The sequence below is a fragment of the Podarcis muralis genome, chromosome 13, assembly GCF_964188315.1.
Source record: "Podarcis muralis chromosome 13, rPodMur119.hap1.1, whole genome shotgun sequence".
Classification (NCBI taxonomy): domain Eukaryota; kingdom Metazoa; phylum Chordata; class Lepidosauria; order Squamata; family Lacertidae; genus Podarcis; species Podarcis muralis.
The window spans coordinates 5,305,635-5,333,594 of record NC_135667.1 but is presented as its reverse complement, the minus strand read 5'-3'; the positions used below and the strand labels follow the sequence as shown (position 1 = coordinate 5,333,594).

General features: G+C 48.6%; 1 protein-coding gene across 1 annotated transcript; it reads right to left on the bottom strand.

The window, feature by feature from the left end:
• Nucleotides 1-220: 220 nt before the first annotated feature.
• On the bottom strand, nucleotides 221-27,495 carry LOC114582384 (hydroperoxide isomerase ALOXE3-like). Its single transcript, XM_028703358.2, has 14 exons — nucleotides 27,205-27,495; nucleotides 17,992-18,196; nucleotides 17,158-17,239; nucleotides 14,591-14,713; nucleotides 11,374-11,477; nucleotides 9,781-9,953; nucleotides 8,681-8,824; nucleotides 6,936-7,139; nucleotides 5,830-5,916; nucleotides 5,553-5,722; nucleotides 4,346-4,467; nucleotides 3,437-3,537; nucleotides 1,598-1,768; nucleotides 221-416 (listed from the first exon to the last, which is right to left on the bottom strand). Exons 1-14 carry the CDS (start codon nucleotides 27,349-27,351, stop codon nucleotides 225-227), a joined length of 2,025 nt encoding a protein of 674 aa, XP_028559191.2. The 5' UTR covers nucleotides 27,352-27,495; the 3' UTR covers nucleotides 221-224.
• Between the last annotated feature and the right edge of the window lie 465 nt (nucleotides 27,496-27,960).

Sequence of the window (27,960 nt, the reverse complement as noted above, 5' to 3'; positions counted from 1 at the left end):
AGGATACTGGGGGTGATGGGAGTTGTAGTCCAAAACATCTGACAGGCGACTGGTTGAAGTGTAACTTACAACGCCCACCACAAAGTGACTCACTGCGCTGAGGCTGATATTCACCGCGTCTATGTGAATCACACTTATCAGAATGTGCACCCAAATATAGGCAAATATAATACGGTAACAAATATCGGAAAAGCCACGTGAAATGGATTCACCACCCGCAGAGCTTAAATAGCGACGCTGTTTTCAACCTCAGGCGGGTACAGGTACTCATAGCCAGAAGGGATCAGTTTGGAGACAGACTCGTTCCTTTCCTCGATTTCCTGGGAGATCCTGTGCAGGTCCTGCTGAAAGGCCTCAATGAGACCTTTTGGGGCATCCTCCGTGAAATGCTCCTCAGGGTATTTCCCCAAGCGTATCTGTCAAAAAGAGGGAAAGTATCTGGCTAAGCAAGAATAGCAGGCCCCAAGAGGCAGATACGATGGCGTTCCAGGATGGGGTTGCCACGTCAGGGTCATCCCATACCCTGAAGATTTGAAGGCCCCTGGTGATGTCACAGGGCAGGCCCTGGAGATGGAGGTTAATTGGGAGAGGGGAGAAGAAGAGAGCAGAAACCACCCCCACCCTTGCAACCGGTTCCTGCCAGGCTGTAGCTTGCAAACCGCATGCACAGTCTTCGTAATATTTTCACTGTTATTATTAAAGGCACTCTTCATCTTTTAACCACAGAACTGTAGGGTTGGAAGTCACCTGAGGGTCATCTTGTTGAATGGTCTCTTTAAATGTGAAGGTTCATTATTGTTCCGCAAGATGTGTATTTCTTTAAGGGCCAGAGCAAATAACGTGACCTAGTTTTACAGCTGTGAATCAGTATAGCAGGTGCTATTAAGGTAAAGGGACCCCTGACCATTAGGTCCAGACTCTGGGGTTACGGTGCTCATCTCGCTTTCCTGGCCGAGGGAGCCGGCGTACAGCTTCCGGGTCATGTGGCCAGCATGACTAAGCCGCTTCTGGCGAACCAGAGCAGCGCATGTGGCCAGCATGACTAAGCCACTTCTGGCGAACCAGAGCAGCGCACGGAAATGCCGTTCACCTTCCCGCTGGAGCGGTACCTATTTATCTACTTGCACTTTGACGTGCTTTCAAACTGCTAGGTTGGCAGGAGCAGGGACCAAACAACAGGAGCTCACCCCGTTGTGGGGATTCGAACCGCCGACCTTCTGATCGGCAAGTCCTAGGCTCTGTGGTTTAACCCACAGCGCCACCTGCGTCCCAGCAGGTGCTGTTAAGTTGTGTTAATTAAGCTGTGTCAGCAATTGGGTATAGTATATAAAGAGCAGCACCTAGCTCTCCCAGTGCCCTGGGGATTGGGTTGGTGGATGGGTCATGCTTATTGATATATTATAATTAATGTAAAAGGAGTTTTTGTTTTTGTTATTAAAACCTAGCTAAAGTTCTTTTGTGTTCCTTGTAATGTGTGGTCTCCCCAGCAATATTTCTGCAGCACAAGTAATCTGCAAATAGCCAACACATCTATCCCAACCCCTGGAAATGCAGGAATCTCAGCGCAAGCATCCATGGCAAACGGCCAGCCACTCACCATATCTGGAGATTTGGAGCTAAGCAACCACAGCGTGCTCAGGATGGTGCAGGTGGTGTTGATGGCCGGGATGGTGTCTAGGTAGCCCTCCAAGTTTGCTGCCCCCTTGGTCTGAGGCGGCGGCTTCCTCATGGACGGGGGGAAGTTGGGCATCCACGCCCCCAAATCAAACTGCGAATAAAAGCAACCGCCCCCCAAGGATTAAGAACGCAAAGAGGTGGGCTACGCAATCAAGAGGCATACAAATTTGTGAAATAAAGATAAATACAGGTGAAACTTCGAAAATTAGCGGACCAACACCAGCTGATGACATGGCTCCCCAAATCAACACAGACTGTGGAAACTTCACATTGGGCTTCAAGCATCTGACATTGTGTGCCTCCCTGTTCTTCCTCCAGACTCTGGGTCCTTGGTTTCCAAATGAGATGCAAAAGCTGCTCTCATCAGAAAAGAGATTTGGGGAGCCATGTCACCAGCTGGTGTTGGTCCACTGTGCTCCGTTAAGTCCAGGGTCAACGCAGCCGTCTACCAGGAGATTTTGGAGCACTTCATGCTTCCTTTCGCAGACGAGCTTTGTGGGGATGCTGACTTCATTTTCCAGCAGGACTTGTCACCTGCCCACACTGCCAAAAGTACAAAAACCTAGTTCAGTGCCCATGGGATTACTGTGTTTGATTGGCCAGCAAACTCGCCTGACCTGAACCCCATAGAGAATCTATGGGGCATTGCCAAGAGAAAGATGAGAGACATGAGACCGAGCAATGCAGAAGAGCTGAAGACCGACATGAGACCGAGCAATGCAGAAGAGCTGAAGGCTGCTATTGAAGCATCCTGGTCTTCCATAACACCTTAGCAGTGCCACAGGCTGATAGTATCCATGCCACACCACATTGAGGCAGTAATTGATGCAAAAGGGGCCCAAACCAAGTACTGAGTACATATGCATGCTTCTACGTCTCAGAGGTCCAATATTGCTCTATTTGCAGCCCTCGTTTTGTTGATTTCATGTAATATTCTAATTTTCTGAGATTGTTAATTTGGGGTTTTCATTAGCTGCACGCCATGATCATCACAATTATACCAAATAAAGGCTTGACATATCTCGCTTTGCATGTCATGAGTCTATTCATATATTAGTTTCACCTTTTAAGTTGAATTACTGAAGTAAATGAACTTTTCCACGATATTCTAATTTCCCGAGTTTCACCTGTATGAAAGCTCTGCTCCATCGGAAATCTTGTTGGAAGTTTCAGGAGAAAGAAAAGACCTCACCACACGTCACATCGTTAAACTGTGGAACTCGCTCCTGCAGGAGGCAACGAAGGCTGCCAATCTGGACGGCTTTGAACGAGGATCAGACACAGTGGCATAGCGTGGGTTGTCAGCACTCGTGGCAAGGCAAGTAATTTGCGCCCCCTAACCCGTGGATTTGCACCCCCTAACCCGTGGATTTGCGCCCCCTAACCTGTGGATTTGCCCTAACCCCAGATGTTGCGCCCGGTGCGGCCGGCCCCCCCTGCACCCCCCACGCTACGCCACTGATCAGACAAATTTATGGGCTATGGATGGCTACCGGCCGAAACAGCTATGCTTTCCTCTTTTGGCCCATTGACACAATAAAAGTAAACTGGTTCAACAGTCATTTTAGCTCCCCAGAGAACCATTAGAGCTGTCTTCAGGGTGGGGCATCTTGGGATCTTTTCCCAGGATTCATTGGGGCAAGCCATGACAGTTAAAACTATTATAAAAGCCAACATAGGTTTGTAGCCAGGCCTACTTAGTCTGCCTCGCGATGTCTACCTGCCTGGAGGTGAATATGAGGGAGCACCCCTCTCCTACCTGCCCACTGTTGACGGCAGAGTGCTGGGCCGAGGTGGTATAAATCACCATCGTGAAGAACTTCTTGACCTCCTTCACAGTTTTGAATGCGGAAGGGATGCCTGCGAAGAGGAAGAGGAAAGCTAAATCCACAACAGTTATTAATCAGGAGCGAGTCCTTTCAATAAGGAGGGGTGCAATATATGGGCAGGCACACGCATTGTGTTGCCATATGCAAATCTCGTTAGATTTCTTTCGAAAACTATGTAGTCCTCATGATGATGAAGATCAGCTTTAAAACAGTGAGCATCTATTAATGGTTCCATACCGTCCGACATTTCAAGGATAAATTCCAGGACACAGTTTTCCAGGACACCATCTACCCGTTTTTTCTCGCAAGGGAATGGCGGCCATTTTGAACTTTGTAATCTTGCATGATTTCATGCCACACCACACCCCCCCAAAAAAACCAGCGCTTTCCCCAGGCATGGCACCCAAAAATGCATGTTTTGGGGTGCTGCACAAAATTGCGGCCCTCAAAAACGCTTTTTTTGGGGGGGCGCAGTACAGAAACATGCGAAATCATGGTATCCAAAATGGCCACCATTCTCTCGTGAGAAATAACAGATTGTTGTGGGTTTTCAGGGACACTTGCAGGGTATGTGGTGCTGGCCCTTTCAGGACCATTGAAACTTCCAAGAGTCAGTTGGCAGATATTTTCACTTTCTGGTTTATGGGGACTATTCACCTGTTTGACCTATTGACCATATACCTCAGTCCCATGTGACTTAGAGTTAATTGAACAGCATTAAGGTACACTGAGGAGCATGGCATGCGTGGTTACTTTTATAACCATTGGGGGACTCTTCACCCCCTCCCTCTGTTCATTGCTATTGGATATCCCTTAATTTTATGAGGGCTGGGCAATACCAGAGGACTCTTGTTGCAGGAAGCCTTTTGTGAAGACGTCATGTATCCAGGACTGCAGCTCAAAATCATCCTGCACAGAGCGGTCGTCTTTGTAATACAAGTCGACAATGCCAGAGACAAATCTACGGGAAAGAGTCAAATAAAGGGGAAATAAGAGAAATCTCAGCTTGCAGAATTGAGACCTCCTCATGGACCATTTGGTCCTCCACCCACAGGAAAAGGAGATTGTGGGATGCTAAGTCTCCTCCACATCCAGCATAATAATAATAATAATAATAATAATAATAATAATAATAATAATAGGGCTGTAAAATAGAAATAGAGGAGGGAACTGGATCAAGGGGTTATAGCCATTCTGAGCTACAACTACAGACGCAAAATTCCCTTTATTTTGTCAATGGAGATGTTATGTACTGAGTTGAATAGGATCCAAACTGCAGCAGTCTGATTGGTCCTAGAACAATAGGATCCAAAATGCAGCAGTCTGATTGGTCCTAGAACAATGCAGCAGCATGACTGGTCAGCTGGAGCCACCCAATCCAGCTCCAGATAGAAGTGAATCCACAACCTGATTGGCCTACAGGAGAATTCCGGAATTAGCCAATCACGTGCAGCCCATTGTGTAAATAATGTATATAAAGCAGATACTTTGAGGGGACTTCCATTCCCTCCTCACCACTATGAGCTGAATAAAGAGCATGAAATCCACTCTCGACTGAGTATATTTCAGGAGGGCTCCTAGAAATTAGTTGTTGTTGTTGTTGATTTATTTATACCCTACCCAGCCACTCTGGGCAGCTTCCAACAGAATATATTAAAAACACGACAAAACATCAAACATTAAACACTTCCCTGAACAGGGCTGCCTTCAGATGTCTTCTAAAAGTCAGAGAGTTGTTTATTTCCTTGACATCTGATTGGAGGACGTTCCACAGGGCGGGCGCCACTACCGAGAAGGCCCTCTGCCTGGTTCCCTTTAGCTTTGCTTCTTGCAGGGAGGGAACCGCCAGAAGGCCCTCGGAGCTGGACCTCAGTGTCTGGGCAGAACATTGTTCCACCACCTGAGTCGGAGCCCTCCAACCAACCCTTTGTATTCCTGCACACAGATGCAAACACACACACACACACACACACCACGTCCACATCCTTGAATTTCGCTCCAGGCAAAATGGAGACCGGCACAGTCCCACCCACGCCCTTCCCTGACCTCTCCACGGCTGCCCAGATCTTCAGGCCGTCCTCCTTGTAGTAATAATTGGGCAAGGAGGACACCCCGCGAGCTTCCAGGTCTTCTGAGAGGCAGAGGGAGGAGTAGGTCATGGTCTTCAAGTCCCTTTGCAGCAGCTCAACCAAGCCCTGCAGTCCGAGGCCAGTTGCCTGGAGACATGGGGTGGGGGAAAGGGAGTCACAGCCTGGAAGAAGATGTAGGAGCAGCAAAAACTGATTCTTCTCAGGCGGGGTAGCGAGACCCCAGGGTAGCTTACCTTGTCGAAGACGCCATCCTTTGAAATGAGGCGCTCCCGGGCCAAGGCATTGATGTGGAGGGTGTAGCGGGTGTGGGGGATCAGGAGCTGTAGAAGACGGGAGAGGACGGCTTTGTTAATGGCTTTAAAAAAAAGATAAAGATATATTATACAGTGGTATCTCGGGTTACATACGCTTCAGGTTGCATACGCTTCAGGTTACAGACTCCACTAACCCAGAAATAGTGCTTCAGGTTAAGAACTTTGCTTCAGGATGAGAACAGAAATTGTGCTCCGTGCTCCGGCGGCGTGGCGGCAGCAGGAGGCCTCATTAGCTAAAGTGGTGCTTCAGGTTAAGAACAGTTTCAGGTTAAGTACGGACCTCCAGAACGAATTAACGAATTAACCCCCTGCTTGGCAGGGGGTTGGACTCGATGGCCCTTGTGGTCTCTTCCAACTCTATGATTCTATGATTCTAAGTACTTAACCCGAGGTACCACTGTATAGCAGAATGTGGTCGATAGCACTGGCTGAGAAACTAACATGCCAGGTACGAGTGGCAAAGGGCAAACCCAACCCACATTCCTTTTATAACATATGGCAAATGTTTATTGAATGCATCAATTGTTCAGACTGTGGCAGGAATCCACTCAACACTCATGGGGAAATGTGGCAATTTATTCCCTGGGGTAAAACAATTGTAAAAAAAACGCAACTCAATCCTAAAAAAAAGGTCAACAACTTTGGACAGCCCTTTGGTTGGTTGGCCCTCACGGCCCTTTACTTCATCAAATCTGGCCCTCTTTGAAAAAAGTTTGGACACCCCTGTCTTAAAGTATTCAAATGAAACTTTAACACATGATAAGAGCCTGTGGTGTCTTCAGGACAAGTTATTTGTTGTTTACTGTTGCAATAATTGTTTTCTCAAAATTTATCTTTTGTGCCATGAAAATAAATAAAAGCATTATTTTAAAAAAATGTGAGCATCCATCTTGGGTGCCATACTCTCTTTGTTCTAAGCTACTGAAGAGAATGGACGTGCTTTCTTTCTGTCTCCAGTGCAGTCTTTTAGGTAGGTCCGGTCCCAAGTTCCACCAGGCTCAAGGACATGGAATTGGCAGCCTCACCTTATAGAGCGGGTGGCACATGGGGAGGTGGCGCAGGGTGGCGATGGTGAACACCTCTGCCAGCAGGTGGGTCCGGAGCAGGTGGGTGAGGACCTGGTGCACCTGGAAGTCAGCGTTTCGCACCCAGGTCTTGGCCAGGATCCAGTCCCATTCGGAGTCACTCGGCAGGAAGATGGGAGCCTTTGGGCCAGGGGTCTGGCTGAGCTGTGGGAGGTGGCAGAATACAACATTGGCTCCATTAATTCCTACTCTCTGTTTCCTATTTCTTGGACAGTCTCTGTTAGGTTGTGGGTGAACATATCAAACGACACAGCGATTCTTCAAACAGCTCTTGTTTATTCAGAGGCCAGAACAGAACTGAGCTGAAGGGCTCAGTCAGCCTGCTTATATAGAGCTCCAGTACAACGTTGCTGTAGCAACTTTCTAAAACTATCCAATCACTGAACGTCACTTTCGATCCTTCATTTGCATAACTATCTACAGTATCCCCCCGCTGGCCCAGGGTGAGAACTTCAGTACATAACAGTCTCTTATCTGTAAGAGGACCTATACCATGGCTGCAGAGGTTCCTCAGGAGTCTTTGGTGAGATTCCTCATCAAAAGCTTTTTGATAAATCTAGTTACAATAAATTGTAAGTTCTCTGCCCTGCTTATCAGGCTCTGGGATGCTGTCACAAGACCAGGAGAACATCCCAGAATCCAGTAAGCAAAGTAGAGAAATTGACAGCTCTTTCCATGCCAGGAAAACGTAGCACAAAAGGAGCATCACAGCTCTTTGCGTTGCATGCCATTAATTTGTGGGATTTAAAACGGCCATCTTTCAATCATATAAGTGCCGCCAGCAGCAATAACTCACACAGTGCCGGCGAAATTAACTCTTCATTCAAAGAAGCGAACAGCTGAGAAGGCCAGGCCTAGTGAGCACAGCAACTATTCCTGGTAGATCTAGTCCAGGCATCCCCAACCTGCGGCCCTCCAGATGTTTTGGCCTACAACTCCCATGATCCCTAGCTAACAGGACCAGTGGTCAGGGATGATGGGAATTGTAGTCCCAAACATCTGGAGGGCCGAAGGTTGGGGATACCTGATCTAGCCCCAATGAGGTCCTCAGGCCTTCCCACGGCTCCCTAAGTCTCCTCTTCCTCCAGGACCTTCCTAAGCAATCTGAGACTCCTTCGACCTGTCTCTCTTTGCTCCGCCCTTTTCATTCCTCCCCATGTTCTGGGAGACCAGGCAGAGAAGGGAGCTGGTCGCAGCAGGAGGGGAAGACCCCCTAGATTCTTCACCATCCTCATTTCTGTTTCCTGGCCCCCTTTCTATCCACTCTTCTCTCCTGGCTCCGAGTCTGAACTGCTCTCTGCCGCAGCTTCTTCCTGCTCACTAAACCCTGTTGTCTCTTCAGCTTCCGACACCTTCTCCTCCTAGTCTGCTCCCTCTTCTGCCTCTGACCGCTCATTGTCGTCCCGCCACCACTCCCCAGGCACTGAGCCTTCTTCCCTCGGAGGCTCCCCAGCTGGTGCTTCCCACCGTTCCTTGGTACCCAGTCAGTCCATGACAGTAGGGTTGAAATCGTGCAAGTTGACTCTGCGCAATTGACAGCATTACCCAATTTAAAGTACGAAGTTGCAGAGTACCGCAGAGAACCACCAGAGGTCGCCTTCGGTCTATGATGGAGGCACAGCATCCCTTCCCCACTGCTATCTCCCAAAGCATCTTCTGAGCCCCCAGCCGCCCCAACCTGTTACCTGGATGGCGAGGGGCATAAGCTGCTCCTGGGCTGTGAGATGCAGCAAGCACAGGGGGGCTGCTAGGTATTGCTGGCGGTTGTTATTGATTCCTGCAGAGAGCCCCTCCAGGATGCGGTAGTCAGCAATGAAGATGGACCCCTTCTGTTTGGGAGAAGAACACAAGCCTCGGTCAAAGCTCCATCCGGTATGCAAAATGAGACACTCCCTGCCTGCAGACTGTCTCGCCAGAGTGGTGCATGCTCTGGTTATCTCTTGCTTGGACTACTGCCATGCGCTCTACATGGGGCTACCTTTGAAGGTGACCCGGAAACTACAACTAATCCAGAATGCGGCAGCTAGGCTGGTGACTGGGAGTGGCCACCAGGACCACATAACACCAGTCCTGAAAGACCTATGTTGGCTCCCAGGACGTTTCCGAGCACAATTCAAAGTGTTGGTGCTGACCTTGTAAGCCCTAAACGGCCTCAAACGCCCAGTAGACCTGAAGGAGCATCTCCACCCCCATCGTTCTGAGGGCCTTCTGGCGCTTCCCTCCCTGCGAGAAGTGAGGTTACAGGGAACCAGGCAGAGGGCTTTCTTGGTAGTGGTGCCCGCCCTGTGGAACACCCTCCCATCAGACGTCAAGGAAATACACAACTATCTGACTTTTAGAAGACAACTGAAGGCAGCCCTCTTTAGGGAAGTTTTGAATGTTTGATGTTTTATCGTGTTTTTAATATTCTGTTGGGAGCCACCCAGAGTGGCTGGGGAAACCCAGCCAGATGGGCAGGGTATTAATAATGTTGTTGTTTAGTCGTTTAGTCGTGTCCGACTCTTCGTGACCCCCTGGACCAGAGCACGCCAGGCACTCCTGTCTTCCACTCCCTCCCGCAGTTTGGTCAAACTCATGTTTGTAGCTTCGAGAACACTGTCCAACCATCTCGTCCTCTGTCGTCCCCTTCTCCTTGTGCCCTCCATCTTTCCCAACAAATAACAACAACAACAACAACAACAATATCAGAGGCAGCAGCATCAAGGAGAGGTGTGCAGCTGTGTGCCTCTTCTGGTGCAACAGCGTTTCCCCATCAGCCCAGCTGCAGAGCGTTTTCCCTCCTCACCTCCAGCTCCTTCTGCAGGGTGGTGGAGTCCCCAAGGGATTTGGCCACCATGTCCTGAGTCACAGGGAAGTTAGATGGAATCTCTGTGCATCTTTGGATCATTCTCGGGTTCAGGCCGTTCAGAAACTGGTACCCAAAGAACGCGTCGTCCTTCCAGTGCTTCACGACGTATCCTAGGAACAGAGGGAGCTGCCTTAGACCGTGGAGCCAAATCAAGCGAGAGCCTCAACACACAAGAGCATCAAGTCAGGGCTGAAGCGTGTTGAAATGCCCCTGCATGGGGAACATCTGATATGGGAAGGGTCTCAGTTCCTCTCTTCCTGATCCCAGATAGCTTAGTCTACCTTTTACGTGGGTCTGCCTCCAGGAGTTACGTAACGAATGCAAAATTAATAGAAGAGTCCGATCTCCTGGTCAGTTACCGATCAATTTTATTTTATTTTTTAAAGGTGCATTCAGGTTTTTTGTTTTTTTGTTAGGGTTTTTTTTGGGGGGGGAAGGGGGCTGTACAGTTTTCCTTTCAGTGTCAGGCAGTGTGGTGTAGTGGTTAGAGCCACTCCCATCATCCATGATCACTGGCAATGCTGGCTAGGAATGATGGGAGTTGCAGTCCAGACTTGCCGATCAGAAGGTCGGCGGTTTGAATCCCCGCGACGGAGTGAGTTCCCGTTGCTCGGTCCCTGCTCCTGCCAACCTAGCAGTTCGAAAGCACGTCAAAGTGCAAGTAGATAAATAGGTACTACTCTGGCGGGAAGGTAAACGGCGTTTCCGTGCGCTGCTCTGGTTTGCCAGAAGTGGCTTGGTCATGCTGGCCACATGACCCAGAAGCTGTATGCCGGCTCCCTCGGCCAATAAAGCGAGATGAGTGCCGCAACCCCAGAGTCGTCTGCGACTGGACCTAATGGTCAGGGGTCCCTTTACCTTTACCCCGTATTGCCCAGCTGAAAGCCTCAAAGACCGGCCTGCTGCATTGGATTGGTAATTATGACATTCAGTGATCTCATTTGCTCAAGAACTTATAACTGTTTTGCAACTGGAGTGGGTTAGGAGGCGATTATGCAATTTTCCCAGCCTGATTGCTTTGTCAACGCCAGTTATTACTTCATACCATTAACTAGTTGCAAACTGTCTCAAATTGCTTTAAGTTGCTTCAAATTTCATTACAGGTACATTGCTTCATTATTTTACGGACTTTGCTTTATAGCCAACAAATTCCGCAAGCTTTCCTGACGCCATTAAGCTTTGGACGCCCACAAACCAAGCTACTCCCTGTTCCGCTGCTGAGCAAATTAAAAGCTTGACTGAAGGATCCCGTGAGCGTCAGCGCGTTGGCCAGGATTTGACGCTAACCTCAAATGGATCTCCACATGAGCCAAAGGAGGTTCGGGCATGTTCAATCAGTGGCAACCACTTTGGGGGCTTCACAGGTCCCATTCACAGTAGGATCCATTGTGTTACTAAATCAGGAAAGAGACGGGGACCCAGATTTCTGGAAACCAACCGCCATCTCTAGGTAGCTGGAAACGAAATTCACACTATGGGGGTCTATCAGAGGCTGCTTGCAGTGAGTTTTGAACAGGGCTGCCATCTTACTGGACAAATCCGTCTCGGTGAACAAGAAGACTTTGTTGATATCTTCCAGCTTCTCCCAGGACTCTTGGCTAGTGGAGTACCCTCTCAGCTTGAGCTCCACCTGCCTGAAGTCAGAAGGGAACAAAGTGGGGATGAACGTCAAGGGCCGAGGATGAAATGTGCTCTTCCTTGTCCTTTAAAGGTGCCCCATGAACAGGAAACAGCCCCCCCCACCCGCTGCCGCCGCCAATCTATTACAGTGGTACCTTGGTTCTCAAACTCTATCCGTTCCGGAAGTCCGTTCCAAAACCAAAGCGTTCCAAAACCAAGGCGCACTTTCCCATAGAAAGTAATGCAAAACAGATTACTCTGTTCCAGACTTTTAAAAACAAACCCTGAGACAGCAATTTGACATGAATTTTACTATCTAACGAGACCATTGATCCATAAAAGGAAAGCAATAAACAGTACTCCAGTCACACAATCAATCAATCAGTAGCTGAACTGGGTTCCACATAGTCACCCCCCCCCCCCTCAAAAAAAGAAGAGCCACAAAAATGCAAAATGAATAGCGAAAACGGACAGCGTAACACTCAAAATGGAAGTGTGGCACTCAAATCGGGAGCATAACACTCAAAACGGAGCACGATCGGCTTCCGAAAAATGTTCGCAAACCAGAACACTTACTTCCAGGTTTGCAGTGTTTGGGTTCCAAGTTGTTTGAGAACCAAGGCGCAAGGTACCACTGTACTTACTGGAAGCATTTGCACACTGCAATAACAATACTATTTGGGCAGCTTCCAAAGCTAAAATGCAACAGTGAATCAACCATCAATAGAAGCCAAGGGGAGAATTTCAGCAGCGGCCAGCAAAACAGTGTAATACGATACAGAGAGCGCCACTAAATGCAAGAAGCCATCATCTCCACCCCATGACATTCTCATGGAGGGAAGACATGGTGGATGAGCAACCTCACATGCTCTTTCTGAGACGGCCTGCCAGGCACCAGCCCAGTGGCGTAGCGTGGGGGGTGCAGGGGGGGCCGGGCGCGACATCTGGGGTTAGGGCAAATCCACAGGTTAGGGGGCGCAAATCCACGGGTTAGGGGGCACAAATTACTTGCCTTGCCCCGGGTGCTGACAACCCACGCTACGCCACTGCACCAGCCTTGTCTTCCTTTTGGCGCCACACAAAGACAGTTTTTTGCTGGATAGCTCTGTCGGTTAGAGTATGGTGCCGATAATACCAAGGTCGCAGGTTCGATACCCATACGGGGCAACTGCCTATTCCTCCATTGCAGGGGGTTCGAGTAGATGATAATTGGGGTCCCTTCCAACTCTACAATTCTATTTTCCTTGGGATTTGGGCAGCGCAAATGATATGATACTGAAATGTTTCATCTGCTATCAATATGTGTACATAATTTCATTAGGGAACGCGGGTGGCGCTGTGGGTTAAAGCCTCAGCGCCTAGGACTTGCCGATCGAAAGGTCGGTGGTTCAAATCCCCGCGACAGGGTGCGCTCCCGCTGCTCGGTCCCAGCGCCTGCCAACCTAGCAGTTCGAAAGCACTCCCGGGTGCAAGTAGATAAATAGGGACCGCTTACTAGCGGGAAGGTAAACGGCGTTCCGTGTGCTGCGCTGGCTCGCCAGATGCAGCTTGTCACACTGGCCACGTGACCCGGAAGTGTCTGCGGACAGCGCTGGCCCCCGGCCTATATAGAGTGAGATGAGCGCACAACCCTAGAGTCTGGCAAGACTAGCCCGTACGGGCAGGGGTACCTTTACCTTTACCTAATTTCATTATTATATTATTATTGCTTTACTTTGGTTGTCAGTCAGTTTGGGACTTTTCTTGGTATGTCCCACATGGCAGATTTCTGAGGGGATGTACTGAGACCTTTCCTAGGCATTGTAGGAGGTGCGAATGGCCAGAGCAACGTTGACTAGCGTCATTCCTCCTTCCAGAATTCTCCTTCCCCTTGTCTGCTTGTTATGTATTCAGTGGTCTCTGTTTGCCTGAGCTTCAGTCTGGACTAAGGATTCTGAGGCCCTGTGTTTTGATTCGATACATGTTGTCCAATCGCAGAACATTTCAGGATTTGGGCCTCTGCCATTGGCCCTGAAACTCTGAGTCATGATTCGCAGTGTGGAAGTTTAGACGGCCAATCACGTTGGGAGTGGGAGTGGCCCAGGCCTTCAGAAATGTATATAAGCAGTTGCTTTGCCCCTGTTGTCCAGTTCTTTTAGTTCAATAATGACCGCTCCCCGCATAAAACGGGGGGCGCTCTTTGCGTGGACGCGCGCAGCCCCTGGATCTGGAGCGGCTCCATCAACACAGGCTTGGCCTCGCCTTCCCTCAGGTGCGATACCTGGAGGTCTCCGCCTACCTCATTCAGTTGTCCATTCCCACCTGGGGGAAGCGTTGCCAAGGAGACCAGGCCAGGGAGGGACTACCTGCCCACACAATAGAGGGAGGATCTTACCTGGGAATCCTCACTTGGCTCCAGAGCTTCTCCCACCCTACCCACCCTCAGTTAATGTCTTATTTTGCAGGTTAACTTTTCTTCACAGGTATGCAGGCGCTGCTACGTTAAGGTCGCTGTCAAAGGGTCGGAAAGGAATTTCCCTGCATTGGCAGGTTTTGCCTTTCCCGTAGCAAAACGTCACAACTCAGGCCTTGGGCGGAATCCTTTAGTCTATCTTCCTCTTTGCAGCAGCGATACCAGGGTTCCTTGTTAAAGGGGTTTCTGAAGGGAGGCTTTGACCGTACGCCGAAAGGTCATCATTGCTCTCCCCTGCGGCGGTGGCATAACAGGGGCGGCTATCTCTGCTTGAACATATGTTCTCCAGAGCCGGCCCACCCACCCCCCACTGGATAACCCTGATGCTCCCTAGGTCCCCGGCTGGGGGCTGGGGAGGGATAACGTCCAATGCCTGAGCCAAGGTCTACCCACATCTGAAATTTAATAAAGTTGTGGCCAATTTAATCCCATAGCACATTGTCTTGAGTCGTTATTCCACATGACGGGGGGGGGGCGCTCGGGATCTGGGGGACTCCGCCTGTCCACGCAAAGGTTCTTGCTGTTATCACTGTGTCTTGCCTCGTGGGAATCCACCTACACATCACTGCTTACCACAGACCCTGGGCTGGAACTGCCTGTGCATAGCCCAGAAAGTGGTCAGCATTAAGGAACGTGATCTGCCACCAACATTGCGGCTTCTTTCCCCAAACTTACTGGGCTTTGGAGCGATTGACAAAATCCGCCGCTTTGACGAAAGAAAACCTGATGTTTGTGTCCAGTTCCTTGGGGGATGCAACATCCAGATGGAAAGGGACGCCCTCAGCAAACTTCTTCCACCTGTGCAGAAGGAAATCGGTATCACAATGTCATGGACTGGTTGCATAATATTCAATAAAGACACAAGACGTAACCGGCTGTACATTTTCAAAAAAATTCTTACTATTCATTGTATTAAATTACAGAATTCAACAGAAGTAGCTCATAGAGTCCAACGGAAAAAGTAGAAGAGCCTGTGGATCAGTTCATTTTCTAATCAGTTTATGCATAAGGTCCATATATGTGAAAGTGTCTATTCCACCCGTCTGTTCTTAGAGTCCAACAATCCACATGAAAGGTTGTTACAGTTCCACAGAATCCTTTCACAGAGTCTAAGACAAGGATTTCCGGAAGATTAGCCTTGCTTCGCCATCCTGGGCTTCATCAGTAGGTCAAACTCATATATGATATCACAGGACAGTAGATCTTATAGCATAGTAGTAGCTGCTGCCACCAAGAGAAGAAGGCTCAGAGCCCAAAGACTGGTGTTGGGAAGAAGAGACATCGAAAGTTGAAGAGGCAACAGGGCTTAGTGAGCGGGGAGAGTCTGTGTCAGACGGGAGTCCAGAATCAGAGGCAGAAGCTGAAGAAGGAGAGGTGGGAGGTCGGGAGGCAGAGGTGAGCCAGGCTGGCGAAGAAGGCAGAAGGTCTCTCCCTCCTGCTGTGACCAGCTCCCCTCCCCACAGGTCCCCCAGGACCAGGAAAGGTATGAAGTGGGAAGATAAAAGACGGGCACGCCGGCATAGTCTGTGATTGCTCGGGAAGGACCTGGAGGAGACCTAGGCAGCTGTGGGAAGGTGGGGACCTTCACAACTGCCTCATTGGGGCAAGACCTACTGAAAAGAGTTGCTGTGCTCATTAGGCCTGGCATGCCTGAGCAGACCGAGCTTCTCCCAACAAAGAGTTAACTTCACTTAAAGGTAAAGGTACCCCTGCCGGTACGGGCCATCTTGACAGACTCTAGGGTTGTGCGCTCATCTCACTCTAGAGGCCGGGAGCCAGCGCTGTCTGAAGACACTTCCAGGTCACGTGGCCAGCGTGACGAAGCTGCTCTGGCGAGCCAACGCAGCACACAGAAACGCCGTTTACCTTCCCGCTAGTAAGCGGTCCCTATTTATCTACTTGCACCCGGGGGTGCTTTCGAACTGCTAGGTTGGCAGGCGCTGGGACCGAGCAACGGGAGCGCACCCCGCCGCGGGGATTCGAACTGCCAACCTTTCGATCGGCAAGCCCTAGGCACTGAGGTTTTACCCACAGCGCCACCCGCGTCCCCAAACTTCACTTACTCCTTGTGATTTATTGCTGGCTGGCTCCTGACACATAAGTGGAACCAGCAACAAAATGTCGGGGGGGGGGGGGGGAGAGCGCCTGCTCATCCACACCTTCCTGCAGGAAACTCCATTCCATTCATCATCTTCATCACCATCACCATCATTTATTATTTATACCCCATCCATCTGGCTGGGTTTCCCCAACAGCCGCTCTGGGCAGCTCCCAACAGAACATTAAAAACACGATAAAACATCCAACATTCAAAACTTCCCTAAACAGGGCTGCCTTCAGATGTCTTCTAAAAGTCAGAGAGTTGTTTATTTCCTTGACATCTGACGGAAGGGCGTTCCTCAGGGGGGGCGCCACCACTGAGAAGGCCCTCTGCCTGGTTCTACCCGGACACTGAGGTCCAGCACCGAGGGCCTTCTGGCGGTTCCCTCACTGCGAGAAGCCAAGTTACAGGGAACCAGGCAGAGGGCCTTCTCAGTGGTGGCACCCACCCTGTGGAACAGCCTCCCACCAGATGTCAAAGGGAAAAACAACTACCTGACTTTTAGAAGACATCTGAAGGCAGCCCTGTTTAGGGAAGCTTTTAATGTTTGATGTATTACAGTATTTTAATATTTTTTTTGGAAGCTGCCCAGAGTGGCTGGGGAAGCCCAGCCAGATGGGCGGGGTATAAATAATAAATTATTATTATTATTATTATTATTATTATTATTATTATTATTATTCCCTGTAACCTCACTAATCGCAGGGAGGGAACCGCCAGAAGGCCCTCGGCGCTGGACCTCAGTGTCCGGGCTGAACGATGGGGGTGGAGGTGCTCCTTCGGGTATACTGGGCCAAATGGGTTTCCCATCTATGGTTTCCCATCCTGCTCCCCAACAGTCAGCGGCCTTCTGTGTCCACTGAGCACAGGGGTTTCCTGCGCGCTTAAGCTTCCTCCTCTGAATGATTCGTCGCATCCCTACAAACCTTGTGGTTCCCCCAAAGTGTGCCCGTCAGTAACCTGCCTAAGCAACAACACTTGCACTCTGAACATTGGACATGGAAGGAATGAGGGCTAGAAGCACAAACAGACACACACACACACCCCTGAGAGCTGGAGGCACAATCCAGGAATCCATTACACAGACACACAGACACACACACAAGTTGCATGACTAGAAGTTTACAGCAGCCACACTCACTCGTAGCAAGATTGTCTTTGCTGAAGCTGCTTCTTCCGGTGGTCCTTGAGTAATTGAAGAGTATCCATAGCTGGTGTCTTTGCTGGAGGGACACAGAGAGAGAGAGAGAGATGGTGTTTATTATGTCAGCCTACTTCATTTGGTTCAGATCTGGTACAGAGGTCCCTTGGTTCTCAAACGCCTTGGTACTCAAACAACTTGGAACCCAAACACTGCAAACCCGGAAGTAAGTGTCCTGGTTTGCGAACATTTTTCGGAAGCTTAACGTGCTCCGTTTTGAGTGCCATGCTTCCGTTTGGAGTGTTACACCGAGGTCTGTCTGTTTTTGCTATTTATTTTGCATTTCTGCGACTCTGTTTTGTTTGTGTGACTGTGTGGAACCCAGTTCAGCTACTGGTTGGTTGGTTGATTGATTGATTGATTGATTGATTGTGTGACTGCAGTACATTGTCTATTGCTTTCATTTTATGGATCAATGGTCTCGTCAGATAGTAAAATTTATGTTTAAATTGCTGTTTTAGGGGTTGTTTTTCAAAGTCTGGAACGGATCAATCTGTTTTGCATTACTTTCTATGGGAAAACGTGCCTTGGTTTTGGAACGCTTTGGTTTTGGAACCAACTTCTGGAACGGATTAAGTTTGAGAACCAAGGTACCACTGTTGTTTATATTTTCTTATGAACAGTAATTACCATTGATCACCAATAGTTTGGGAGGGGGCAGGCATGCTATCCAAACAATCAACAGGCTAAAAGATGATTTTGCAGAGTAGAGACCTTCTTCTTCTTCTTCTTCTTCTCCTCTCTCTCTTTCTCTCTCCAAGCAAGTCTACTTACCCGTCCCCTCCCTCAGCTCCAGGGTAACAGAGCCCGCAATCCACTGATAGCATGGAAATCTGTAGATTTCTCCTTTGGGTGACGTCACGGTGACAAAACTACAGTACCAGCTAGTGGACAGCAGATTAGATACAACTTCTTTGTGGAGACGGAGAAGCACGATTTCCCCCAGCTCCTGCTCACAGGTGACTTCATAGTCCCTCACCTGCAACGGAAAAGTCGGGAGATCCAGAGGCAGCCTTAGAAAGCAGGAAGGGATGATAAAGAGACAGATTTCAACTCCAGGTGAAAAACCTCACCTTTAACTTAGCCTGTAGGCTCTATGGGAATTATCAAAGTCCTCAGCCATCCTTGGCACTGCCGCCCTCAGAAGAACCCCATCCTCACTCAGGCAGCAAGCTGCTTGTTGGACTAACATACCGTTATTGATGGGTGCACCAAATAGAATTTACTTGCCTCAGAAGCCCCTGCCCCAAATAGAAGCAGAGACGGTGTTTGTCTCACCACCCCACCACCACCCCCGTGATGGGTGAGTCATTAGAAGATGGCCAGAACTCTGTCTGCAAAGATAGCAGTTTCTGGGAAGAAATGGGGAATAATAATAATAATTTATTATTTGTACCCCGCCCATCTGACTGGGTTTCCCCAGCCACTCTGGGCAACTTCCAACAAAGATTAAAAATACATTAAAATGTCACACATTAAAAACTTCCCTGAACAGGGCTGCCTTCAGGTGTCTTCTAAATGTCAGGTAGTTGTTTATCTCTTTGAGAGATAAACATCTGGTGGGAGGGCGTTCCACAGGGCGGGCGCCACCACCGAGAAGGCCCTCTGCCTGGTTCTCTGTAGCTTTGCTTCTCACAATGAGGGAACCGCCAGAAGGCCCTCGGCACTGGACCTCAGTGTCCAGGCAGAACGATGGGGGTGGAGACCCTCCTTCAGGTATACTGGGTCAAGGCCGTTTAGGGCTTTAAAGGTCAACACCAATACTTTGAATTGTGCTCAGAAACGTACTAAAGAAGTGAGCTTATCTTGAGAAGGGAACTTATCTTGAAACTTGCTTGGAAATCAAGTTCCCCAGGAGAGGAACTGGTGGGATGGGATTCTTGTGATTTGCTTGCTTGCTTGCAAAATTCTATCTTGTTCTGGATGTCGTCATATACTCTGCTGATAGTTGTTTGTCTCGCACTATAAAAAACCCTGCTCTGATCTGGATACGACGTTCAGCTTTTGGGAGCTATCCCATTGCAGTCAGCTGCGGAGATTAATAAACCAAAGGCTTTTCCTTGGAGAACCCCGTGTCTGTCTTATTGACTGAGAATCCTGCAACATTATAAGAAAATTTGAGGGTCCAACTCCCCATCAAGAGACCCCATACCCCAGAATCTTCCTGATGTAGAACAGAATGTCCCTGTTTTCATCAGAGAAATGCTGGAGGGTTTGCAATAGGTGTGGATGAGGCCCATTCATCCATTCATTGCATTTATGTACTAGCCCTCATCCAGAGGTCACAGGGCCCTCCTTTCCCCCCCCCCAAGCTGCTCACAGGGGTCACCCCACCTCATTTAATCCCCACTACAACCCTGAAAGGTTGGGTTAGGCTGAGAGAGGCAGTGACTGGCCCCCAAGGTCACCCAGTGAGTTTCGTGGCCGAGTAGGGATTTGAACCCTGGTTTCCCCCAGGTTCTAGTCCAGCACTCTAACCATTGCACCACACTGAACTGCCTACACTGAGTCAAACCATTGGTCCATACAATCCATCAGTGGGGAAGCTCAAGGGTCTCATTCCCTCCCAGGGGGCCACACGCGGATGGTGGGCTGGTCAGAGGCAAAGGCAGGGCAGAGCAATTAATCTTAATTTCACCTTTGTAAGGTAAAAGGTAAAGGTACCCCTGCCCGTACGGGCCAGTCTTGCCAGACTCTAGGGTTGTGTGCTCATCTCACTCTATAGGCCGGGAGCCAGCGCTGTCCGGAGACAATTCCGGGTCACGTGACCAGCGTGACAAAGCTGCTTCTGGCGAGCCAGCGCAGCACACGGAAACGCTGTTTACCTTCCCGCCAGTAAGCGGTCCCTATTTATCTACTTGCACCCAGGGGTGCTTTCGAACTGCTAGGTTGGCAGGCGCTGGGACCGAGCAACGGGAGCGCACCCCGCCGCGGGGATTCGAACCGCCGACCATGCAATCGGCAAGTCCTAGGCACTGAGGTTTTACCCACAGCAGCACCCGCGTCCCTAATTTCACCTTTGTACACTAGACCAATTCCTACACACGCTTAGGTTATAGCGAGTAATTGGGAAAATGCAGAAGAGCTAGGGATGAACCAATGGAGGAAAAAACTGAATAATATTGTAAGTTTAGAATATCTAACTGTGAAGATACACAAAATGAAAGGGTTTAAGGTCAATGAGAAAGAGGAGGATTGGTTTCAGAAGATATTGAATTATTTGGGTAGGTTTGAACCATTTGGGGCAATTAAAATGTTAAAAGTTAAATAAACCTTGTGGAGGGAGGAGTGTTAATGTATATAGAATTGTACATACGGTTGATTTGAATATGTTATTATTGATTATGTATACCCAATGTATCAGCCGCCTGCGGGGTTTCACTGTTTGTGTTTTGGTTGTTGGTAAAAAATAAAAATATATTTTTTAAAAAAAATTCCTACACACGCTTGCACATTCCTCTGCCCTCCACTTAGGCAAAGGAGGGGGATTATCAAAATTCCAGGATGTTTTCCACCATTGTGAAATCACGTGGGGAGGGATGCATCCTGCGGAGACTCTCAAGGACCAAACAGAGTGGACCGGAAGACTGCATTTTGACCCCAGGACTGTGTTTCCCCACTCCTCATCCACACTGATTGCATACCCTTCATTCATAAATAAATGAAACATAAATGCAATAAATAAAAATATTGCATTCCTTTGCTGGACTTCAGAACAAGAGCATTACAAAAGCCGCTTGCAACAGAGTGCAACTTAAGTTAAGAAAGAAAACGTGAGTTTCACAACCTAGTTCTTCCGGATATTCTCCAGTTACGGGAACCATGGGTTTGCCAACAGCAAAGAAGGAAGGAAGGAAGAAGCCATGATACTCAATTCTGGGGGAAAGAGGAAACACCCACCTGATTTCCCTACAGAAGGGCAATCCGTTGCAGGATACAGAGTAGAAAACAGGCAGTGGGGGAAGGGTTAAGCACCAGCTCAACTTCCCCTGCCCTTCAATGTCCCATTATCGCTCTTGCACTCAGAAATGCAGCCTGGATTTTGTTAGAATGTGGAGTTTTGTTTTGTTTTGTTTTGGTTTTTTTTTGAAAATGATTTTTATTGATTTTCAAATTTTAACAATTATATAATACCGTAGTGAGACATTTTACTTTCTTGGGCTCCATGATCACTGCAGATGGTGCTAGCAGCCATGAAATTAAAAGATTTCTTGGAAGAAAAGCAATAACAAACCTAGACAGCATCTTAAAAAGCAGAGACATCACCTTGCCGACAAAGGTCCGTATAGTTAAAGCTCTGGTTTTCCCAGTAGTGATGTATGGAAGTGAGAGCTGGACCATAAAGAAGGCTGATCGCCGAAGAATGGATGCTTTTGGATTCTGGTGCTGGAGGAGACTCTTGAGAGTCCCATGGACTGCAAGAAGATCCAACCCATCCATTCTGAAGGAAATCAGCCCTGAGTGCTCACTGGAAGGACAGATCCTGAAGCTGAGGCTCCAATACTTTGGCCTCCTCATGAGAAGAGAAGACTCCCTGGAAAAGACCCTGATGTTGGGAAAGATGGAGGGCACAAGGAGAAGGGGACAACAGAGGACGAGATGGTGGGACAGTGTTCTTGAAGCGACCAGCATGAGTTTGACCAAACTGCGGGAGGCAGTGGAAGACAGGAGTGCCTGGCCTGCTCTGGTCCAGGGGGTCACGAAGAGTCGGACACAACTAAATGACTCAACAACAACAACAAATAATACCGTAACATAACCACCATTATATCATTTGCTCTCAGTAGCACCTTAGAGACCAACTAAGTTTCTTCTTGGTATGAGCTTTCGTGTGCATGCACACTTCTTCAGAGCGACGACCAGAGCAGCAGCAGCACCACACACAAGAGGAAACCCAGCTTCAGCTCCATCCTCAGCGCCAGCCCCACAAGCTCGCCAAAGCCGCCGGCCCCCTAGCTGCTCAGCCCCCCGCTGCTATGGGAGCCATGGCCGGCTGCATGTCAGCGGTGGCTCTATGAATGAAAGACCACGTCAGAGTTTACCTCAGCATGGAGCAGGCCAGATTCGTGACCCTTTCAGGCCGCATGTCGCCCCCTTCTCCTTGTGCCCTCCATCTTTCCCAGCATCAGTGTCTTCTCCAGGGAGTCTTCTCTTCTCATGAGGTGGCCAAAGTACTGGAGCCTCAGCTTCACGATCTGTCCTTCCAGTGAGCACTCAGGTCTGATTTCCTTAAGAATGGATGCATTTGATCTTCTTGCCGTCCATGGGACTCTCAAGAGTCTTCTCCAGCACCATAATTCAAAAGCATCAATTCTTCGGCGATCAGCCTTCTTTATGGTCCAGCTCTCACTTCCATACATCACTACTGGGAAGACCATGGCTTTAACTATACGGACCTTTGTTGGCAAGGTGACATCTCTACTTCTCAAGATGCTGTCTAGGCCTGTCATTGCCCTTCTCCCAAGAAGCAGGCGTCTTTTAATTTCGTGGCTGCTGTCACCATCTGCAGTGATCATGGAAATTATTATTATTCCTGCCAAAGATGTCTAGTGTTATGTATTGAAGTTCTCACCTTGGGACATTCCTTGGGTGCCGGCCACGGTAGTGGGAGTCATGGAGCCTCGTTCTTACCAGGTGGCCCTTGAGAGCGGACACTTGTGGTGCTGGCACATAGACCAGCTAAGGCGCAGGGTTAGGGATTTGGACACTACCGCTGTGCCCCCAACTGTGGCCCCAGCTCCGGAGCGGTCGCTAATGGAAGGCGAGGCTCCACCTACACCTTCCTCACAAACTGAGGGCATGGAGCCGAGCCATTTTGGTGGGTCTGCCTGGCTCTCCAGAGACTCGGATCACTGCTGTGCCTGACCGTCTGCCAAGTCCACTCTCGGTGGTTCCTTCGACAGCAGCGGAGCCAGGGAACTCGGGCTCAATGCCACATTTGGTCACACCACAGTCGCAGCCAGAATTGGGCGGCCACCCGGACTCTGGTACTGGCAGGGTTTCCAAGCACCCAGCTTATTTAAAAGACTATATTCACCGGACAAACTGCACATGTAAAGCTGTATGGTGAATAGGGTCAATTAATATGCTTATGTGCCTTACTGAAAACAACAAGGGTATTGCTGTATGTAATGGAACCACTATGATTGTAACTAATGCCTTATCTCGGTGGGGAGGGGTGTTGTGTATTGAAGTTCTCACCCTAGCCACCAAGGGTATCATGTACAGTGGTACCTCGGGATGTGAACGAGATCTGTTCCGGAGCCCCGGTCGCATCCTGAAGCGAACGTAACAAGTGACGGCGCGTCTGCGCATGCGCGGGTCGTGTTTTGCCGCTTCCGCGCATGCGCGTGACATCATTTTGAGCGTCCGCGCATGCGCGAGCGGCAAAACCCGGAAGTAACGCACTCCATTACTTCCGGGTTGCCGTGGAGCGCAACTCGAACACGCTCAACCCAAAGCGCATTCAACCCGAGGTATGACTGCATATAGTTTTCACTCAGGTCCACGTCAGTTAATTTAGGCGGGAAACCCTGGGTTGTTTTTGTTACAATGTTGACAGCCGGCTGCCTATGAAAGGAGAATATGAAGAAAAATCGTGGAAGGGACATGGAAGAGACTTAAGAGCCTCGGATATAAGATTACCAGGTTAATGTGCTAGTTCAATGGGATAAAATGGACTGACAAACCCGGGACCAGGAGGAAGGGACGCTGGATGAAGATTGGATTGTTTTATTTTTTCTTCTTTATTTTGTTACTAGGACTGTCTTACATAATTGATGAATGTTAGAAGGATGTTTGAAATGAAATTGCCTGGCTTTAGTATACATGTTTAAAGGATTAGGAAAGAATACAATGGTTATGAGAAGTTAGTAAAAATAAGATTTAGGTTTTGAATTATAAGGTTTTTTTATAAGATAATGAGGAAAATAGATTAAGGTAATGCAATGAAAGATTAGGATAAATAAAGTAGGGAAGGATTTGCAGAATTAACAAATTGAATTGGAATACAGGAAAGAGAGGTGTCAGGGCTGCCTCAGGTCCCAGCTCACAAGAGACCAACGCCAAGTCCAGTTTATATACAAAAATGTTTATTGAAGTTCATTGTACGCTCCACAGCCGAGGCGCGCAGCCCCACGTCTGTTACGCTTAGACCGCTGAAGTCCCCTCTGAGTCAGTCCCTCCTCTGCACCAGTTTAAGAGGCCTGTGCTGCTCCACCTCTTCCTTTCCTTCCTTTTCCGCAGGGTCTTCCTGCCCCCTGGGGTTTCGCCCCTCCTGGATTCCCCTGACGCAGAATCCCCAGACAGCTCTTCCCCCCTCCTGCGTGCTTTGGGACCTGGCTCCTCCTCCGGGCTCCCTGTTCTTCCGCGCGCCTCCACATTTGAACTTGGCGCGCGTTCGCAACCGCCAACCTTCCTCTTGACAGTTACACTACTCCCTGCACTACTCTCCTCCCCTTCTGGGAGGATGTCTTGCTCCAATCTCCCCTCCCTCTCTGCTTTCGGACCTGCTTCTCCTGTCACTCTGGAATCTCCACCCCCTTCACTGCGCTCTGGCGGAGAAGCCGGTCCCGACTCCCAGCTCCCACTTTGGGTTCCCCCGCTGGTCCCCTGCTCCTGACGAGTCCCCCCTGTGACTCCCCTTGGCCTGACCACAGACGCCCCCTTCTGGGAATCCTCCGATTCACTTGAAAGACTCATGGAATCCCTCAAGTCATCGTCATCCTCTTCCTCGCTGCCCTGGGATTCTTCCCCCTCGCTCTCTGTCTCCTCCCTCACCTGTGCCTCGGTCCCTGAACCCCTGACAGGAGGGGTGAGGAAGTCCGGGAAATAAGCAAATGAAAGTTAAGTAAAGGAAGATGGAATTGTTTTTAACTATTTTTAATTCTTTTTTGTTTTTTTGTTTTTTTCTTTTTTGTATTTTGTAATATTTTGAAAATTTCAATAAATATCTATGAAAAAATAAAATAAAAGCAGGCCGGCTGAGCTGTTTGCTGTTTGTGGGTCATGTGGCCACCATGACTAAGCCACTTCTGGCAAACCAGAGCAGCGCACGGAAACACTGTTTACCTTCCTGCCAGAGTTTATCTACTTGCACTTTTGACGTGCATTCAAACTGCTAGGTTGGCAGGAGCAGGGACTGAGCAACGGGAGCTTACCCCATCATGGGGATTCAAACCGCCGACCTTCTGATCGGCAAGTCCTAGGCTCTGTGGTTTAACCCACAGCGCCACCCGCGTCCCTATGTCTGTCACAGAATCACATAAAGATGAAAGGAATTTGGAGCTGTGGACGAGGGAGGCATGGAGACTTTGGTGGTGATTAATTTAAATGAATGTACTCGAAGATCCCTTGCGGCAGAAGCTGAATCTCTCTTTTTCCATTCGTGAAAATTTCTAGATGTTGACTGAGAAGTGAGAAAGAGTGGACTGCTGGAATATGTTGTTGTCCGGAAACACCGAGCAAGAGGAGAGCACGATGAGAGGGCGCTATTGAGATATTTTGAGAATTATCCAGGATTATATCTGAGAGACAACAGCAATTGGAGGAATTTCAAGAATCGGACAGCAGAGAAAGGTCAAGGATTTTTATCATTGGACATATTCAGACTGACACATGCAGAGAGAAGGAAAATAATTAGAGCACCTCATTTGAAATCCTATGGAAAGTTAGATAAGGTATTAATATGAATGAAGGTAAAGGGACCCCTGACCAGTACGTCCAGTCGTGGCCGACTCTGGGGTTGAGGCGCTCATCTCGCTTTACTGGCCGGCGTACAGCTTCCGGGTCATGTGGTCAGCATGACAAAGCCGCTTCTGGCAAACCAGAGCAGCGCACGGAAACGCCGTTTACCTTCCCGCCAGAGCGGTACCTATTTTTCTACTTGCACTTTGACGTGCTTTCGAACTGCTAGGTTGGCAGGAGCAGGGACAGAGCAACGGGAGCTTACCCCGTCGCGGGGATTCGAACCGCCGACCTTCTGATCGGCAAGTCCTAGGCTCTGTGGTTTAACCCACAGCGCCAATTGCATCACTAATTAACACGGATAGTAATCGTTGCAGCTGTTATCATAATGATTAATATACCAACTGAAATGTAATTAGATGTTAATTAAAAAATACGAACCACAGCAATATAAGAACTGGACAAAAAACATTGATCAAGGAGCACAGGAAACCACTTTGATTAAATTGTATAAATCTGGAAATAATTGGAATTATTTTGATATTAATTGGAATCTGTATAATTGGCTAAACTCTAGTAATATTGGTTCAATATTGGAAAATTAATAAAGAAAATGTTTTAAAAAGAAATTACGTGGGTGGAGCCTTGAGATTTCCATTCTTCTCCTGACCTAATTTTAAAGTCATCAAGTTTCAGAAAGAGTTAACCTTGCTTGGGGGAAAGTGGAGAAGACCACACAAAATTAATAGGGCCAAGATGTCTCGTATTATTTTGAATTAATATTCTATGAAATCATCATTAGACATTTTTATATTGATGGGGCTTTATTCAAAACTCAGTGCAAATATAAAAAAATTGCTTAAATGTCACTGGAAGCGTTTAACTGGATAACCACTGACTTGTTACACAGTATTGGGAAGGGGGGGGGAAGCTATGGCCAGAGGCGTAGAAATAAACACACCTAACTATTTATCAGCAAGTTTTAACATGGAAAGCATGAGCAGGCAAAAGAGAAGGCTGATTTCAGGCACGTATCAAACCAGCAAAGCAAACACACAAACACAATTGCTCCTCAGGAGAAAATGCAACAACAGATTTTTCATTTTCCCTGTAGCAGAAAAGCATACTTAACATTTCACTTCTTAAATATTATTTTTTTGCTTCTTGGGGAAGATTTGACTCCACTTTTCAGTTACCCAGCTCATCGGAGGGAAATGTAAGACATGCCCTTTTAAAAAAAAGAAATTCTCCACCACCACCACCCCACCACCCCTGCATCCCATCCCGTTCAGAACCACTCACCGCTCCTCTGTAGAAATCTGGGCCCCAGTTGTCCAGCACAGTTTTGGGGCTCTCGCCCTGGGTGCCCACCAAGGTGGCAAAAACAGAGTCAATGGTGCCAGCACGGAGCTGCTTCCCAGTCACCACCTGGACGTTGTATGTGGCCATGCTGGAGGCTCAGGTAATGTGGGCTAGCTGGCGTGCACGACCCCTTGGGAGCGGGATGTTCAGGACGTCCCAGGCACCCACCTCTCTACCTCCTCTCTCAATAATGGGTCGTGCGAAGAAGCCAACCTTTTCAGCAAAAAGGAACAGCCCCACCCCTCCCTTCCTACAGCAGAGCTCCACCCCTGGTGCCCAGGTGTCAGAAGAGGATAGTGAACTTCAACCCACCCATGCCTGGAGTGGCCAACTTCTTTGCCCTGATCCAGTATCCCTGTGCAAGAGAGATAGAGAGAGAATGAATAGGTGCTTAAGGAAGACTTGAGGAAAGAGGAGGAAAAGAAAAGAACGAAGTGGGCAGAGATTAAAGAAACAAAGTGTGGTTTGATTTCATCACTTTTGGCAACGGTAAAATGAACGATTCATCTCCTCTTTTGCAGTATAGGAAGGTTTGGGGTGGTCTTGAAGTAAACGGCTCTTTTGATAGATTTAATAAATTTTGGTGTGCATTATGATTTGCGTGTAAATGATTGTTCCTTTGCTACACCTGCTGAGGAGTACAGTGGGATCTCTGGTTAAGAACTTAATTCGTTCTGGAGGTCCGTTCTTAACCTG

Bases quoted from the DNA above. Each gene is read 5' to 3' on its own strand.
- LOC114582384 (XM_028703358.2), bottom strand. From the start codon at position 27,351: ATGGCCACATACAACGTCCAGGTGGTGACTGGGAAGCAGCTCCGTGCT. The intron at 8,825-9,780 runs GTGAGGAGGGAA...TCTCCCAAACAG, and splicing joins CCCTGCAGAAGGAGCTGGAG to AAGGGGTCCATCTTCATTGC. The intron at 5,917-6,935 runs GTGAGGCTGCCA...CGTCTTCTACAG, and splicing joins TGTGCCACCCGCTCTATAAG to CTCCTGATCCCCCACACCCG.